Source organism: Trematomus bernacchii, unplaced genomic scaffold, assembly GCF_902827165.1.
Source record: "Trematomus bernacchii unplaced genomic scaffold, fTreBer1.1, whole genome shotgun sequence".
Lineage (NCBI taxonomy): Eukaryota > Metazoa > Chordata > Actinopteri > Perciformes > Nototheniidae > Trematomus > Trematomus bernacchii.
The window spans coordinates 710,556-728,274 of record NW_022987790.1 but is presented as its reverse complement, the minus strand read 5'-3'; the positions used below and the strand labels follow the sequence as shown (position 1 = coordinate 728,274).

Sequence of the window (17,719 nt, the reverse complement as noted above, 5' to 3'; positions counted from 1 at the left end):
CATTGTAATGCACTGCTTAGCCTCCATAACATAGTCTTATTTCAGACTAGTGGAAAGAAAACTATGTTTGTCTGTTGGTTTTTACAGTATTGAATAAGTTACGAAGAGTTGTGGGTCCATATCAAGACGTATACAATACAGATGATGCTCACTGTATATGCAACAACGTATGCAAAAACTTACAAGGGCACAATATGGGAAGTATTTGACAGAATTAAAGAAGCTAGGAAGAGTTGTGGGTCCATATCAAGATGTATACAATACATGCAAAACATTATAATGCACTGGTTAGCTTGCATAACATAATCTACTTTCAGACTAGTAGAAAGAGAACATCCAAAATCCACATTTTGGAGCTGAATTTATTATCTTTGTCTGTTTGATTCTGCAGATTTCTACTAAATTCACCACAAGTTAGCATGACATAATGCCCCATCTGCATATTTAAACATAGCATTTTAGATAACTTGTAATACAAACACATTGCAATGCACTGCTTAGCCTCCATAACATAGTCTTCTCTTAGATTATTGGGGAGAAAACATCCAAAATCCACATTTAGGAGTTTATTTTAGTAACTTTGCCTGGCTGTGTGCGTAGATTTCGTTAGCCTCAAAGTTAGCATGACATAATGCCTCATTTGCATATTTAAACATGACATTATTAACACTTTTTTTGACAGCTTTTCTAAAAGGTGCTTCAGGATAATCGACTTTACCTGAGGTTGTGATTCCTCTCTATATTCTGAAGCTGTTCACAGAGGTTACACAGCACTCTCACGCTCCTTTATTACGAAAAACATGCAGAAAATGCAGTTTTTAAGGAAGTATTTTCTCATTTAAAGAGTAAACAAAGAGATCCCCTTTCTAAAAACCAAGTGTCAACAAAATAACACAATCATTTTGAACCTGGCTGTATTCAACGCTCACATTTCTGTTCTGAATGCATGCAAATTAGCACCTTTTTAATTAGATTATGCCTCATGTGCATACAGCATTTGAGAGAAGTTGTACTAATGACTGTCAAGACATCGTCCCCCCCCTCTTCAGGCAGAAGAAGGGGTTGCGTTTGGCAGAGAAAGCAGCGAGGAGGTGGCATTAGACCCGATTAGAGAAAAGCCAGGATTACCTCCCCTCTCTTCTGTAAGAACACCGAGAGTGACTTCTATTTCAGGAGCAACCTCTGCAGGGAAACATGCACATAATGCACAGCAAACAGTGCTTAAAGGGGTAATATTCATTTATACCTACATGCATTCATGTGAGACACATAGCTGCATGATTTTAAATTACATCAGGATTAGAAATGTGTTTTTATCCATGGGAAATTGTAAGAGTTTCTCCGTTTTAGAATGAAATAAATACAAATAAAAGGGTAACTTTTTAAATAAACATAGCGATTTTACTTTAATATATAACAACAATAAATATATCAGTAATATAAATTAATTTTAAGGCACATTTCAGACAAAAAAAGATTAAAAAAGTTCTTTACATAAGCATAACAAATACAAATAAAAAATATAAAAAGAAAAAGAAAATAATTTAAAAAATCGATGGGAAACAGTTGATTTATTATAATAAAATATATTAAATTATTATTTGCTACGTATTTTATGCTACGTAGTAAGTCGTGCACATGAAGTTGTTTACAGACTAATCTTATTGTATTTAATTAGTCATTTTAAAGCCATAAAGCGATTTCTTTCTGCCAAAATGGACGTTTCTTTAATGTAACACAAAGCCGAATCTCTTACCTTTCTATGGGGAATGTTCCTGGTGTCTTTGCAGCAGCTGCTCGGAGATGTACTTTCTGGATTTGGTCTCATTTAGTGTTTCAGCTTCGTGCAGACAGGCACGCGCAGCTTCCTATCCTACACACCAACTGCGGCAGGAGAGGCACAGCTCGCGCTCTTATCCACTGAAGCTGCAGTTTCGCGGATTTATCGCGAGAGGTCGTTGTAGCTTCAACGAGACTGCCAACAGGTAGAGATAATAGGCTTGTTTGAGATGAGCTCTACATCCATGGATGAGCTGCGTCTCGCCTCGAAAGGAGACGAGAATAGCCGATTGCAGCCGGGGAGGTCTCAAAAAGCTCCCCTGAAGTCGGACAGCTCGGAGTCGGCTTGACTCGGTTTGCAATGGCGGAAATTGCGTTGGCGTTCTTCGTTGCAGATGAAGTGGATACAATAGAAATCCCACAATTATTATATCACTACAAATGAATGACTCAAGTGTCTGTTAAAAAACCACCTGTATGTAAATTGTAAATAAGCCATCTGTATGTCAAATATGTCTTATATGTCTTAAATGATATGATGAATTGGAAATGGGGGACCCTGATGTAAACAAGACGAAAGTCTTTCTCTGGTCTGCATCCCCTTAACAATTGTATGTTTTGAGCTGTACTGTACTGTACCCAATATACAAGCTGTTAATAAACTTTTCAATCAATCAATCAATCAATCAATGTTCCCTTTAAAACAAATCAATACAAGGGGGGTTGAATCCTACAAGTAAAAGACAGAACCACTTATTAGTTTTCAAAACAACTTCCGTCAGTGGTCTTGACCAGTTTGCATTTATAAAGAATGCACAAATGTGTTTAATCGTTAATGTCAGATATGTACTAAGTCAGACGTGTCAAACTCAAGGCCCGCGGGCCAAATGTGGCCCGCCACGTCATTTTATGTGGCCCGCGAGAGCTCGCAAAGAATATAAACAGTTTATTATACGGTTACATGCCGTTTAAGCACGTTGCCCATAAACAGCATGTCCCAAAATGCATTTCGTTTTGTGACGTGCGCACTGAAGCGACTTCCTATCAGCAGCGGCACTCTGAGGCGGTGAGTGACCAGTGTGTGACTGTGAGTGACACAGAGTTGAAGGAACATAATTTACAGCGGCACAGAGACACCAAACACGGAGCAAAGTCTGCTTCAGCAACCGAGACAAGCAACTCCAGTCCCAGAACAAACAGACAGAATGACCCGCTCTTTAAGAATCAGTCGGTGTTGCTGCGGCTCAGAGACACACATGGATTTATTATGTTTTAGAAAAACTCGCGTTACGGTTATTTCCGGTTTCTGGTTGATTAAAATATATGAGGTCTTGGCTTGCAGAGTATGAACGTCTTTTTGCTATATTCAGACGATAAATACTTATAAATACTTGTGTAAAGTTTGTAAAGGAAGGAGGAAAACTTCCGCGATCCCTGTCCCCTCTCACTCTGTTCCTCCTCAACACGCCGCCGCCCCCCCCCCCCACTCACTGCTTACTGAAATAGTGAGTGACAGGTGATAGTAACACAGCAGGATCTGGGACAGGGGGTTCTCAAAGTCTTGGCTTTCAGACTATTAAAATATTATTGCTGAATTCAAATGAAATATAGCCTACTTAAATAATGCTTGATATACAAAAGAAAAATACTTTATTATTCACAAAAAATAGATTTCACAAACATTGTATCTCTTTTTGATAAGATATGATGAGGCTAACTAAATTTCATAAATTCATGGGATTTATGTAACAGTAAGAGAGTGAAATGTTAGTCTGAGCCCACATACAGTATTTTTGTGTCTACGTGCACAATACATTAATGCACAACCATGTGCTTTCAGACGTAGTTATTGCCAAAACCAATAATACTCCAATGCAGAGGCAATATTGTTATACAGTATAAAACATTATTTTGATATTTATATATGTATATTTATATAGTGTTAAAATTACAACCGGCCCTTTGAGGGCAACCATAATGCTGATGTGGCCCGCGATGAAATTGAGTTTGACACCCCTGTACTAAGTAAATACATTTGTTCCTGCTCAAGATTAGATTCAACTTTATTGTTATTGCACAGATTACAGGTACTGAGACAACGAAATGCAGTTTAGCTTCTAACCAGGAGTGCAACAAGCAGTAAAGTGAAAAGTTATGTACAGAATAAAATATAGAATGAATTGAATGATGAATAAACAGTGAGGGGTATGAATACACTATAGCAGCCTGTGAGCAGTATGAACAGTGTGTATGAATATGCTAAGATATATAAAGTATGAAAACGGTAAGCAGTGCAAGTATAGTATAACATATATAGATATTAATTTCATGATGATAAACATTGTGGAACAATGATGAAAAATGTGAATGGAAGTGGCGACGTAAAACTGACACAAAACAACAACAAACTTTTGCGAGCCAATGGAGAGTTTCATCACCAGCACGGGGTAAAAACCACCAATGAGCGCTCAGCTCGATATACCAGCGAGTATGAGGGGCCGTGGAGGCCAACATTCAAACTCACCTCGCACACACACTACTGTAATACTTGTTATTTTTTTATTTGTTATTTTTTTAATCTGTTCGAAATAAAGATTGAAATGAAAAAAAATGAAATGAAATACTTTCATACAAATCTATAAATGCCTTCAGGTTTCTAAAATATATAATGTAGCATTTCCCTCCGAATAATGGTCGTGTACTGGGCACAGCTGTCACAAACAAATGATGGTCCTGTTTGAATACACACTATTCAGAGTGCAGATCTTTCTGTTCACAATAAAAGAGTAGTTTCTTAGTGAATGTCTTGTATTGGTCTTTAATGTCATATCAGCTTTTCATTTTCTTCTGGCCCCTCGGAGAAAACGCTGAGGCAGTTGTGTCCTTCAGGTATGTCCTTTCCTAACAGAAATGACAAGAAACATCAAACATATGACATTATTGTAGAGCAAGTGTGTTATTTATGAAAGCGGTTTGTTTATTAAGCGGCTGTAGAAATTATATATTTTTTTATTTTAATGTGTTTTTTAAATTCATCACTTTGTACTACAAAGATAATCAGATTATGAATGAACAGTCTGCAGTTAATCAACATTAAAATATATATTATTATTAAATAATACTCAACTGTTATCAGAACTTAGTGTAAATGTAGTGTCATGCTGTTCGGTTGTCTCACCACAAGAACCACTTTTACCACGTCTTTTACAGACAATATGTAGAGACAAATGGTAGTAATTCTCACAATGTAAAATAATAATTGCCTTAAATACATTGAAATGTGAAAGCTGATTATAGTTGTTACTTTATCTATTTAAACCAGAATGTTTCTCGATTCTTTGTACAGTATGAAAGGAGTCTTTGAGTCCATGCTGAAGTTCACTGATGTTAGGAATAGGTCTGTCTCTCGTGGTCAGCATCCTCTGGTCTGTCTGCATCACCTGGAAACTTAAAACAAACAGATATATATATATGTAAAGTAACATGTCACAGACTTTTTTTACATGTAAACGTCATGTGATATTATTTTTGTTATCCTTAAAAAAAGTGCTGGATATCACAGCCCTTACTGTATCTCATCAGTTGGATTGTGTATTATTGTCTAGTTGGGGTCCTTTTTATTTTACTGTTATTTTGGAATCGTTTTTCACGAGACAGTCAATTTAAATATTTGTCCTTTGCCATATTCACATTCATTTGTAACACACACGTAAGGGTAAAAGACACACATCTTTAACAAATCTAATGCAATGAATAAGCTTAATTGTCACAGAAGCACACATAACGTCATATCTAATATTTAAATAAATAATTTCCTTGTCCCTAAAGCATTGACTACGCTATTTTTCGTCCTTAAATGCAGGCATTAAGTTACATGTTCACGTTCTGCTGCCACAATAAGTCGGTTTCTCCAGGGTAATCATAATGCTTAGTAAGTATTGGTAATAATATTAATAAAAACAACAACGTTTGGGTTCGTTCGTTTAATATGATGAACGTTAACCAGTAAGCTTCAATAATCAACTCCAGCTCAACAAACCATATTGCAATCTCTACGTTAACGTTATTTCTGGAACCAACTGGAAATGTGAGATTCATATTTTTAAGATACACAGATCTTATAGTGAGGTTATAGGTTAACAATAACAATGCATACAGTTACCTAACTAGCAAACTAACTAATGTACAAGCATGACCTTATTTTACCAACCTCACCGAGAAGCCTTTTGTTCTATATAATCCTTCTTAAAGGTGGGGTAGGTACATTTGAGAAACCGGCTCGAGATACACTTTTTGTTATATTCCATGGAATACTCTTAACATCCCGATAGCAATGAATATCTTAAATGCTTTGACAAAAAATCCATAAAAAAATGTAATCTGTGGAAGCTGTAGTACTGTAAATGTCACGATCTGTCTGTGTTGTGTTTTGTCTTGTCTTTTTCAGTCTTTGGTTTCCTGTTTTGTTTTGAAAAGTGTTCACCCCCCGTCTTGCCTGTTGCTTCCTGTCTCTGTGTTCCCTCCTGCCTGATTGCCCGATTGTGTTCACCTGGTGCCCCTGTGTTTTCTCCTCCCTCCTCACCTGTGTCTTGTTTGTGTGATTGGTCTTGTGTGTATTTTAGTTTTGGTTTTTCTGTCTGTCATTGTTGGGTCCTTGTTTGTATTTGACTGTGTGTCACAGGGTAGTGTTCTATTGTCTACTTTGTACCTTGGATTAAAGGATTATTCTTGGAAATCTGCATTTGGGTCCTGCCTGCTTCACTCAACCCTGACAGAAGGAACCAACCAGAAATGGGCCCAGCAGATCCATTTGAGGTGGATTTACAAAATGTTACCTTTTCTTTGGCTTGCTGCTATGGTAGGTGGAGGGGAGCGTCCAGTGTTCAGCAGAAAGAGGCTGCTCTGGCAGAGGCTCACCAGGTGGCAACAGTGGATCAATCTTTAGTTAAGTTCTTACCTGACTGGATTTTGTATTTCCTTTCGACGTGTGATTCCCGGCCTGCTAGCCCCAGGCATGCTAGCCCCCTGCCTCCCAACTCCCAACCTGACACCATACATCTCGGTGTGTTCCGTCTGGAGTCAACCCCTGCTTCTTCCCCATTTCCTGCTCCTGTCCAGGAGCCGTTCTCGGGCACTCGTCTGGCTTTTGGAGGTCCACGGAGCCTCCAAAAGGCTCCTAAGAGAAGGAGTCGCAAGTCCAGGCTAGCAGCCCGAGCCCCAGAAGCCATGCTTTGGGCTCCTGTACAGGCCCCAGCAGCCATGGTTCCGGCTCCAGAACCGGCCCACACAGCCATGGTTCCAGCCCCAGTTCTGGCCCCAGCAGCCATTGTTCCAGCCCCAGTTCTGGCCCCAGCAGCCATGGTTCCGGCTCCAGAACCGGCCCACACAGACATGGTTCCGGCTCCAGAACCGGCCCATACAGCCATGGTTCCAGCCCCAGTTCTGGCCCCAGCAGCCATGGTTCCGGCCTCTGTTCCGGTCCAGCACGCCATTTCTCATCAGGGAAATCTTCTGGGCCAACATGAGCAGATGATGCGAGCCTTAGTTGAAAGCAATCAGTCCATGGCTCTACACATCTCAAACCTTGCTGCTCAGGTCTCAACTCTGACGTCTTCTGCTGCATTTCCTGCCTCCTCCAATCCACCTGTGGATTCCACTCCAGCCCCTCGTGTCCTGTCGGTGGTCCGGCCGACTCCAGCACCTCGTCTCCTGTTGGCTCTCCGGCCGACGCCAACCCCATGTCCTGTCCTGTTGGGGGTCCCGCCGACACCTGTCCCGCCGGGGGCCCTGCCAGCTCCATGTTCTGTGCCGTTGGAGGTCCCGCCGACTACTCTTCTGCCGGGGGTCTTGCCAATCCTATGTCCTGTTCCGTTGGGGGTCCCGCCGACTACTCTCCTGCCGGGGGTCTTGCCAACTCCATGTCCTGTCCCATTGGGGGTTCCGCCGACTACTCTTCTGCCGGGGGTCCTGCCAACCCTATGTCCTGTGCCGTGGGAGGTCCCGCCGACTACTCTTCTGCCGGGGGTCCTGTCAACCCTGTGTCCTGTGCTGTTGGGGGTCCCGCCGACTACTCTCCTGCCGGGGGTCTTGCCAACTCCGTGTCCTGTCCCATTGGGGGTCCCGCCGACTACTCTTCTGCCGGGGGTCCTGCCAACCCTATGTCCTGTGCCGTTGGAGGTCCCGCCGACTACTCTTCTGCCGGGGGTCTTGCCAACTCCATGTCCTGTCCCATTGGGGGTCCCGCCGACTACTCTGCTGCCGGGGGTCCTGCCAACCCTATGTCCTGTGCCGTTGGAGGTCCCGCCGACTACTCTTCTGCCGGGGGTCTTGCCAATCCTATGTCCTGTTCCGTTGGGGGTCCCGCCGACTACTCTCCTGCCGGGGGTCTTGCCAACTCCATGTCCTGTCCCATTGGGGGTCCCGCCGACTACTCTGCTGCCGGGGGTCCTGCCAACCCTATGTCCTGTGCCGTTGGGGGTTCCGCTGAGGGTCCTGCCAACTCCACGTCCAGTATCGTTGGAGATCCTGCCAACACCTGTTCCGCTGTGGGCCCTGCCAACCCCAGATTCTGTCCTGTTGGGGGTTCCGCCGACACCTGCTCCGCCGGGGGTCCTGCCAACACCTGTTCCGCTGTGGGTCCTGCCAGCCCCATGTCCTGTCCTGTTGGGGGTCCCGCCGACACCTGTCCCGCCGGGGGTCCTGCCGACTCTGTGTCCTGTTCTGTTGGGGGTCCCGCCGACACCTGTCCCGCCGGGGGTCCTGCCGACTCTGTGTCCTGTTCTGTTGGGGGTCCAGTCGACACCAGCCCTTGCTACATCCGGGGTCCCATTGACACCAGCCCATGCCATGTTCGGGGTCCCGTCTGCGCCTGTCCGGTCGGCTCCGGTTCTTGTCCGGCCGATACTGGGTCCTGCCCGTCCTCCGGTGTTGTCCCGTCAGCACCTTCCTGCCCGTCCTCCGGAGCTGTCCCGTCAGCGCCTTCCTGCCCGTCCTCCGGAGCTGTCCCGTCAGCGCCTTCCTGCCCGTCCTCCGGAGCTGTTCCGTCGGCGCCTTCCTGCCCGGCCTCCGGAGCTGTCCCGTCGGCGCCTTCCTGCCCGGCCTCCGGAGCTGTCCCATCAGCGCCTTCCTGCCCGTCCTCCGGAGCTGTCCCGTCGGCGCCTTCCTGCCCGGTCTCCGGAGCTGTCCCGTCGGCGCCTTCCTGCCCGGCCTCCGGAGCTGTCCCGTCGGCGCCTTCCTGCCCGTCCTCCGGAGCTGTTCCGTCGGCGCCTTCCTGCCCGGCCTCCGGAGCTGTCCCGTCGCCGCCTTCTTGTTCGCCCTCGAGCCCGGCCCCCTGATTTCCCCAGCCGTGGCCTTCGCCCTCGAGCCCGGCCCCCTGATTTCCCCAGCCGTGGCCTTCGCCCTCGAGCCCGGCCTCCTGACTCTTTCAGCCGCTGCCTTTGCTCTCATGCCCGGCCCCCTGAGTTCGCCCGCTGTGGTCTTCGCCCTTTTTTTAACTCTGCCTTGCCCCCGGGCCGTCCGCCCGAGACCCCCTCCTTGATCTCTGCCTTGCCCCCGGGCCGTCCGCCCGAGACCCCTTCCGGGTCCTCCGCTGTGCCTCTGGGCTGTCAGCCCAAACCCGTCCTCCAGACCCCCTCCACCCACCCTGCTGGAATTTTTTGGACTTTTTGGGACGTCTGGGATCCGTCCCTTGAGGGGGGGGGGGTACTGTCACGATCTGTCTGTGTTGTGTTTTGTCTTGTCTTTTTCAGTCTTTGGTTTCCTGTTTTGTTTTGAAAAGTGTTCAACCCCGTCTTGCCTGTTGCTTCCTGTCTCTGTGTTCCCTCCTGCCTGATTGCCCGATTGTGTTCACCTGGTGCCCCTGTGTTTTCTCCTCCCTCCTCACCTGTGTCTTGTTTGTGTGATTGGTCTTGTGTGTATTTTAGTTCTGGTTTTTCTGTCTGTCATTGTTGGTTCCTTGTTTGTATTTCACTGTGTGTCACAGGGTAGTGTTCTATTGTCTACTTTGTACCTTGGATTAAAGGATTATTCTTGGAAATCTGCATTTGGGTCCTGCCTGCTTCACTCAACCCTGACAGTAAAAAGCACGACCAATCATCTGAGCCGGCCCGGCTAAAATAACTGGATGGCCTACCTGCCTGTCAGCCTTCCATCTGTGCACAAACTTATCTCGTGCCCTCATTGGTCATGTGCGCGTTCGTGTGTGTTGGAGGAGGGGCTCTGTAAGGAAGTAGATTTTCTCCGGCTGTGTATTTTCAAATTCTAGCGCACTCGAGCTGGTTTCTCCAAAATTACCTACCCCACCTTTAATGTTTTACACTTCTCTATGTTTTAACTTGTATGCTACGGATAGCATCGTTAGCACAGATGTAGCTTCGCCTCACTCGTTGGCTGAATAAAAAGACCAGTAAGAAATGAAGTGCTTGAATTTCACTTACCGAATGAACTGCGTTCATGGACGGTCTGTTTGAACCGCAGAGCCATAAGATAAGTGCGATATTTCAATGAAGAATACTCCACCAGGCATCAACACAACAAACACGTCCGAGTAGCAGGGTGGAGCTAATGAAGCTAACGGAGCTAGCAAAGAGACCACTAGCAGTTTGGTACTTCTGTTTCATTACAATGACTTCCCCCCCCTCACACACCTAGGTGAAAAGCATGCACATTCCATAATGAGAACCTTTCAGTAAAATGTTTTTCAGGAGTGTGTGAGTGAGGTTTTCAGTGAATGTGAGAGTATGTCAGTGTGTGTGAGGTTAATTTATAGTTGCATGTGTGAGGTTAATTTTCAGTTGTGTGTGTGAGAGGTTAATTTTCAGTAGTGTGTGTGTGCGAGGTGAGTTTGAATTTTGGCCTACATGGCCCTTCATAAATAATTGCAAGTCTCTTCCGTGAGAATGTCCCAAAATGATTTAAGAAGAAAAGCCAAATCCTGGGAAAGAAGAAATATTTAAATGAAGTGAAAAAAAGAAGTGAAATTTAAAAAAAAAGAAGTGACATTTAAAAAAAAGGAAGTGACACTTTTAAAAGTAACATTTAAAAAAAAGAGTCAAATTCTGAGAAGAGGGCCCATTCTAAGAAAAAAGGCATATTTTGAAGAAAAAAGTCTAATTTGAGATGCATTGTGGGACATGTAGTTTATCGGCAACGTGCTTCTGTAAATCATCATGTAACCGTATAATAAACATATAATATTCTTTGCAAGCTCTTGTGGGGCCACAGAAAATGAAGTCACGGGCCGGATTTGGCCCCCGGGCTGATGTACACCCTGATTTTGTGCGGCATGTCTTGTTTATTCACATGGTGACATGGTTTTTATTGCAAATGCTGACATTTTCCCAGTTTCTTGTTGGTACTATCAAGCCATTGTCCCATTTCTCTGCTAAGATGCAGCTTGCCTCTTGACAACAAGGGAAGCCAACTCCTCTGCTGGAAACATCACACAATCACACATCTACAAGTCAAGTTCATTGTTCATAAGGACGCTACAGGTGAATGCTGACCTCATAACAATCATCAACAATCACATAAGGGTTCACAACCACTGGCCTCCCTCTTCTTCCAGATTTGATATATAATCTGCATCGTATGAGATTTACCTGATGGCTGTAGCTAGCATGTCCTGTGCCAACAATAGTTTCTGCTGATGGTGCAACATTAAGCCTCAGCATAGAGGAAGATGCCAAATAACACATCTGCATTGAGGAAGTTGAGAACGCACCCCTCAATGAGACATCTGGCCTCTGGTTGGTTACCCTTAAACCTTGATGTTCACCAGGGCATTGCAATCCTCTATTTTCTTTTTTGTTTCAATGGAAGAAATCATTTTTAGCATTTGTATCTGAGTTTGGATTAAAATGCACAAAGTGATATTGAACTGAACTCCTTTCAGCAGCCATACATTTTGTAAGATGTTGCTGTCCTATATAGGAATATAAGCCCTTATAAAATGGTTCATTTATTTGTTATTGTTATTATAGTTATTATAGTAGATTGTGTGATATATGTTTTTGAATGCACATGGTGATTTAAACAAGTTCAAAATGGATCAATAGTTATTATGTTTGGATCAACAGGGATCGAAGAACAAAAAAGAACACTGACAAAATGGACTGACATTTATAACGTTTATACCTGTAAACATGTCAACAGGTTTTGTTTTATTTCATTTTGTTAAAGCCAATAAACACGTGTATGCACAGTGCAGTTGAAGTTCAGTGAAATATGTATTCAAGTATATACTAAAGTCTGGCAGAAGCTCAGGAACAAAGTCATCTGACTTGCGTGGCCTGTCACATTATTTCTCAAAAGGTTATAGCCTGACTTTGACCTGTTACACAACGTAAAGGCTGTGTGAGGTCAGTAGGCGTGTTGTGGTGGAGGTTAGGGGAGGAGAGTATCTGAGAGTATATAAGTCACCTCACAACATCACATTCCATCAGACTTGAAGCTCCTGCTGGAAGTCAGAAGACCCTCACACAACTCTGCTGATCTACACAACTTCACCAGGTGAGGACTAACAGACAGACACAGATTTATAATAAAAACTGTACTTTTCTGTGTAAAACTACAGCTGCTAGATTAGTGTCTGCAGGGATATACTGCATTACTAAGCAAAGTTGAGAGTCAGACTCCAAGTGTTATTAACTCTCAACACTCCTACTCCTCAACAGACGTTTAAATCAGTTTCTGAAGTCTGTGTTGTTTCTTCTCAACAGGTTGGAGAAATGGCCTCAGATCTCATGACCGTTGCTGCTCTGGGACGACCTTTCACCCTAGGGATGCTCTATGATGCTCGGAAAGATGAACTGGTCCCAGGTAAGACTTCACATGGTCACAAAGCTTTCATCATAGTCACTGTACAACAACAATTCACCAGGCCTAACATGATTTTGTTAAGTTATCTTTTGATTGTCGTCGTGCCATTTTAAATTGAGTGTGTTATGAGAGTTGTTTCTTTGTCTCTTTGTCGTGCATCTGTGCATATCGGGAATATTCTTTCACTGCTTTTGTCCGTAGATTGTATTTTGTATACATTTATTACATGGCTTAGTTGAATACTTGATTCTGATTGGTCAATAAGAACATTTCAGAGGTTATTGATACTCCATAACAAACCGCTGCTTAGCAAAATAATGAGCTTTGCTGAGGAGGATCAAGGGAGAGAAAGAAAGAGGTTAAAAGACAGAGCGTTGGAAGTCAAATAAATGAACTGAAGCAGACAGACAGGAAGTAAATACTAACAGGAACACGGTATGGGCTCTGTAGTGTTTAAGGACTTGTTTGTGGAAACTGAACAGACTTGGACAGAGAACATTGATCAGAGCTGCCTTCATTTTAGATTCACTTGTTGTTGTCGGAGCTCCATCCGTTAGTGCGCCGTGGAGCGGAGTTTACTTTCTTAGAGGAAGAAATACGATCATTTTCAAGTCAATAAAATCATTTAAATTAATATTGGGAGTCAAGTCGTTAGTGTGTTAGCGTGTGGGCGTGTAATAAGCGGGATAATGTGCAGCGAGGCGGCATTATTCAGAGTGATCAGGGAGCCCGACGCAAAGCGGAGGGATCTTGCTCAGCGGGTCGGGTGTTGTTTTTTTTTACTAATGACCGCCTCGCTGCACATTATCCCTTACTTCACCTTACATGTAAGTCTCTGCCTTTAACTATTGCCTGCCCAGGGACAACAATGCCTTTCTGGCTCTCTGAGAATAAAGTCACAATTCTGAGGAAAAGTCAAAAGGTTGATATTCAATCCTGAATTCAGAATTTACAGAATGCTTGAGTACAGAAGACCATTTTTTTATTTGGGGTCTTTTTTTGTGTATTTACTATTAGATTTTTTCTCAGAAAGTCTTTAATCTCAGAACTGGAAAAAGGAAATCACTTTAGGTTAGATCTCCTCTGTACTCTAGATTTCTTAAATATCGAATGCTAGAGTACAGAAGAGTAAAATGGACACGTGTGAAATTTGTTTTGATATTTAACAAAAAGTTTATTTTACTGTGTTACTGGGTCCTGCCCCATATCACACACACACACACACACACACACACACACACACACACACACACACACACACACACACACACACACACACACACACACTGTACAACACGTACCTACAGCTCCTAAAGCATATATCAGGCTACAGCCGTTGTGTATTTTATTATGTGAAGCACTAAATGGTTTTAGTCAAATATGGACTCTTTGTTTGTAGATATCTACTAAACTAAAGCATACAAATAAAGAGAGTAATGTAAGCCTGTTATACTGAGAACTGTTTGCTTTCCAATTTGTTTAGGTCCCAGATTGTGGAATGATAAAACACTAGAAGAAAAAACATCTGAAACCCCTCAGCACAGTAGTAGTTTTGAAATGTCTGCATCTGACTCCATTGAATCCAAGTCCTCTCTGATGGACATTGAAGCTTCTCTGAAGGCCAGTTTCCTGTGTGGACTGATAGAAGTTGAAGGATCTGCCAAATATCTGAATGATGAGAAGAAATTCAAGAATCAGAGCAGAGTGACCTGTCAGTACAAAGCTACCACCAACTTCAAGCAGTTGTCAATTGATCATGTGACCCTGGACACCAAACAGATGGAGGTTATTGAGAAGGACTTGGCCACACATGTAGTCACAGGCATCCTGTATGGGGCAAATGCTTTCTTTGTGTTTGACAGTGAGAAGTTAGAAGCCAGCGAGGTTCAGGAGGTAGAGGGCAGCATGCAAGCTGTGATAAAGAAGATTCCTACATTTGATGTTGAGGGGAAAGTTGACATCAAGCTGACGGCTGCAGAGAAACACCTGACTGAGACATTCTCCTGCAAATTTTACGGAGACTTCATTCTCAAAAGCAACCCAGCAACATTTAAAGATGCAGTGCAGACCTATGTAGAACTTCCACAGCTACTGGGAACAAAGGGAGAGAATTCGGTCCCAGTGAAGGTCTGGCTGATGCCGCTGAAGAGTTTTGATCCCAAAGCAGTTGAGCTGAAGACGGGGATCAGCATCGGACTAGTGAAGAAGGCCCAAGATGTTTTGGAAGATTTAAAGGAAATAAGAATGAGATGCAACGATTCTCTGGGAGACAAAGTGGCAGAGCACTTCCCAAAGATCCGAAAAGACCTAAGCACTTTCCAAAAACTGTGTGGTTATTATGAATCCAGCCTCCAGCAAGCCATGACAGAGAAAATTCCCTCCATCCGAGCAGGAAAGGAAGATGAGAGCTCACTGGAAGAAGTCTTTAAAGCCAGGCACACGTCACCATTCAGCCATGAAAAACTAACCAAGTGGCTGGATCACAAAGAGAGAGAAATCAACGTCATCAGGTCCTGTGTGGATATGATGGAGGGTGTTAAGATCGTCCCAAACCAGTCTGAACTGGACAGAGAGGTTCTTGGAAACTACAATGTTCTGTGCTTTGTTTTCACCTCCATGGAGAGTGCTGACCCCTGCCTTGAAGCGATGGATCAATACATAAACTCACCAGAATGCGCGAGCACTGAAGAGGAGCCATGGTACTACTCAGACGACGTCCTAATAAAGATGAGACAAAAAGTCGAATATTTCATGGCCTATATGAAAGCAATCTTGAATACTTGTTTCCTCATAGCAGCCATTGAAAATAAGAAATTCAAAGGAGCAACCATCTACGCCTACCAGAACGGCATTCTGCAGACTGAAGACTTCACACCACCCAGTGAGGTGAAGAAGCATTCCGGAGAGTAGAGATCTAAACTGGTGCAAGTCATTTTTCATGCATTTTCAGTAAAATATGTTCATATATCTTTTCTCTAAAAACCCTCAGAATGACTAATTAAATATTTTGTTTTGGTTTCTCCATTAGATGCCTGTGATCTCACACTGGAAGGAAACACTGCAGGCAACTTTCTTTTGGTCCATATAGTTTTCTTTCGGCTGTTAATCATTTTCTAAAGAGACTTTATTTAGATGTTTCTGTGATGATCAGGGTTAGTCTTCCTTCTGATGCTTGCAACACATTTAGGGGATATATGTGCTGACCTCTAACACACCAAATAAATGACCCTATTAACCCATATTAACCTGCAAATTGCAAAAGGTGTTCCACAGGGCTCTATCCTGGGGCCCTTTCTGTTTCATCTTTGTGAAGATGACTGTTATATCATTCTCTATGCCTCTACTGTTATATCATTCTCTATGCTGATGACTCTGTTGTGTCCTGTTATGTGGATGCTGTTACAATTCTTCAGCACTTCCTTACTGATTGTGAAGTTTCTCTCAATAACTACAAGTTAGTTCGTATGGGCAGATCCATTGAAAATCATGCCCTTAATCAGCCAGTATATGAATAATGGTAGTCTCATCTCTACTGAGAATGGAACAAATATTGAAAGTCAAATAATAAAAGTATCTTGTTTTTTTTATTTGGAAAGCAAAGTAATTTTCTAAATACAATTTGACTTTCTTCTTGAGGATCTTGAGGAAACTCTAATCCACACAATCTTTGACATCGGGCGGACTTTGGAGTTCAGTATCTTGCTTGATGACTGCAGGCACTGGGAATCGAACCACCGTCCTACCGACTCCTGAGCCACAGATGTATTCTTTATTATTTTTGTCAAATGGATCGATTATGTTGTAGTTTTAATTACAGGGTTTATAACCTTTTTTCACATGTTGATTGTGGGTTTTATGGATTTCTCTCCTTTTCTGATGACATTTTGGATGTTTAGCTGCATTAATAAAGTTTGATTCTCACATGTTTATGCTTCTTTTGTTGAAGTAGTGTGGTTCATTACAAATGTAAGTACGTGTACAACATCTGAGTTATCAGATCGATTTTGCACCTAGATTTATATATCTTATAGTATACAGTGCTTATTTTAATGTAGAGTACTTTACTCTTAATTTATTGATCAATATTTTTCTTATTCCTTCATTTTAATTTCACAATTACTTCACTCAAACTATTTAATTTCTCCTAGCGTCTTAAGTATCTTTCATGGTGAATTGTTGGAGGAGCCAAAACTATGCTGTAACTGTTGTGCATATGCCGACAATCCTTTGAATACCTTGTTTTTCAGAAGCAAAGGAGGTCTGTCTTTTAAAATAGGTCAAACTAAAGTACAAAGTCTCTAAGTCAAAAACATGTATTTGCAGCTCTGCAGGTACATTTCACATGTTCTTCAATATTCAGACTACAAACATGAATTCATAATAATAATAATGAATAACCAATTATTTAAATATGTATTACTACTGTCTCTGTTGTTGGAAACTTAGCTAAAATGTTTGATGGTCTTATTTTAACAAAGTGATCACATGACTCCTTCTGATGTTACTGACGTTCTGCTGTAAGCTAGCTAGCTAACGTAGCTAACCTAGTAATTTCAGATATACTGACAAACACTTACAGTTATGAGACGACTAACTCTGAGACAGAGACAGTTGATCAGCTTTATAATCCTGAACCTCAAATGGTTGAAATGTACATATAGAAAATAAATGATTTGGCTTTAAAGTCAAGATCTTTAACACGAATGGAAACCAACGTTGATGAGGTCAACACAGCTTTACAGGTTATAGGACAAATCACAATTATAACGATAACTATTGTTAAAGAGGAATTGTTTAACAATGTCAGATTGAATAATAAAGTGAGGATGTGAAACAGTTTGACAATCAAGTAATGTCACTTTGAAATGAACATGGTAATGGTTTTGCTGATTTTCCAAAAGTTGAGTATAAGGCCTGTCTTTGAGTTAGTCAGTGGTGTACAGTCAGTCATTTTATATAAACAATATTAATACCAGCATCCCTCAGGAAACAGACCCAGGCCAGTAAAACCATAACTGAGCTTCTATCACGAACATTTGTGATTTCAAACTCAAACATTTTCACTGGAAAAGTTGAGGGAAGTGAGTTATCTCACAAAAATATGAATTAAATATATATATTT

At 42.5% G+C, this 17,719-nt stretch overlaps 2 protein-coding genes across 2 annotated transcripts in view; one reads left to right on the top strand and one right to left on the bottom strand.

Moving 5' to 3' along the window:
- Positions 1-1,869, bottom strand: part of zgc:194990 (uncharacterized protein LOC568410 homolog) — an 11,568-nt gene extending 9,699 nt beyond the window's left edge. The window contains 1 exon segment of the mRNA XM_034149617.1: positions 1,757-1,869. The gene's annotated coding sequence lies outside the window, so the exon portion shown is untranslated.
- A 10,322-nt stretch (positions 1,870-12,191) lies between these two features.
- On the top strand, positions 12,192-16,524 carry LOC117497628 (stonustoxin subunit alpha-like). Its single transcript, XM_034149613.1, has 4 exons — positions 12,192-12,288; positions 12,498-12,597; positions 14,081-15,483; positions 15,626-16,524. Exons 2-4 carry the CDS (start codon positions 12,507-12,509, stop codon positions 15,683-15,685), a joined length of 1,554 nt encoding a protein of 517 aa, XP_034005504.1. The 5' UTR covers positions 12,192-12,288; positions 12,498-12,506; the 3' UTR covers positions 15,686-16,524.
- The last annotated feature ends 1,195 nt before the right edge of the window (positions 16,525-17,719 follow it).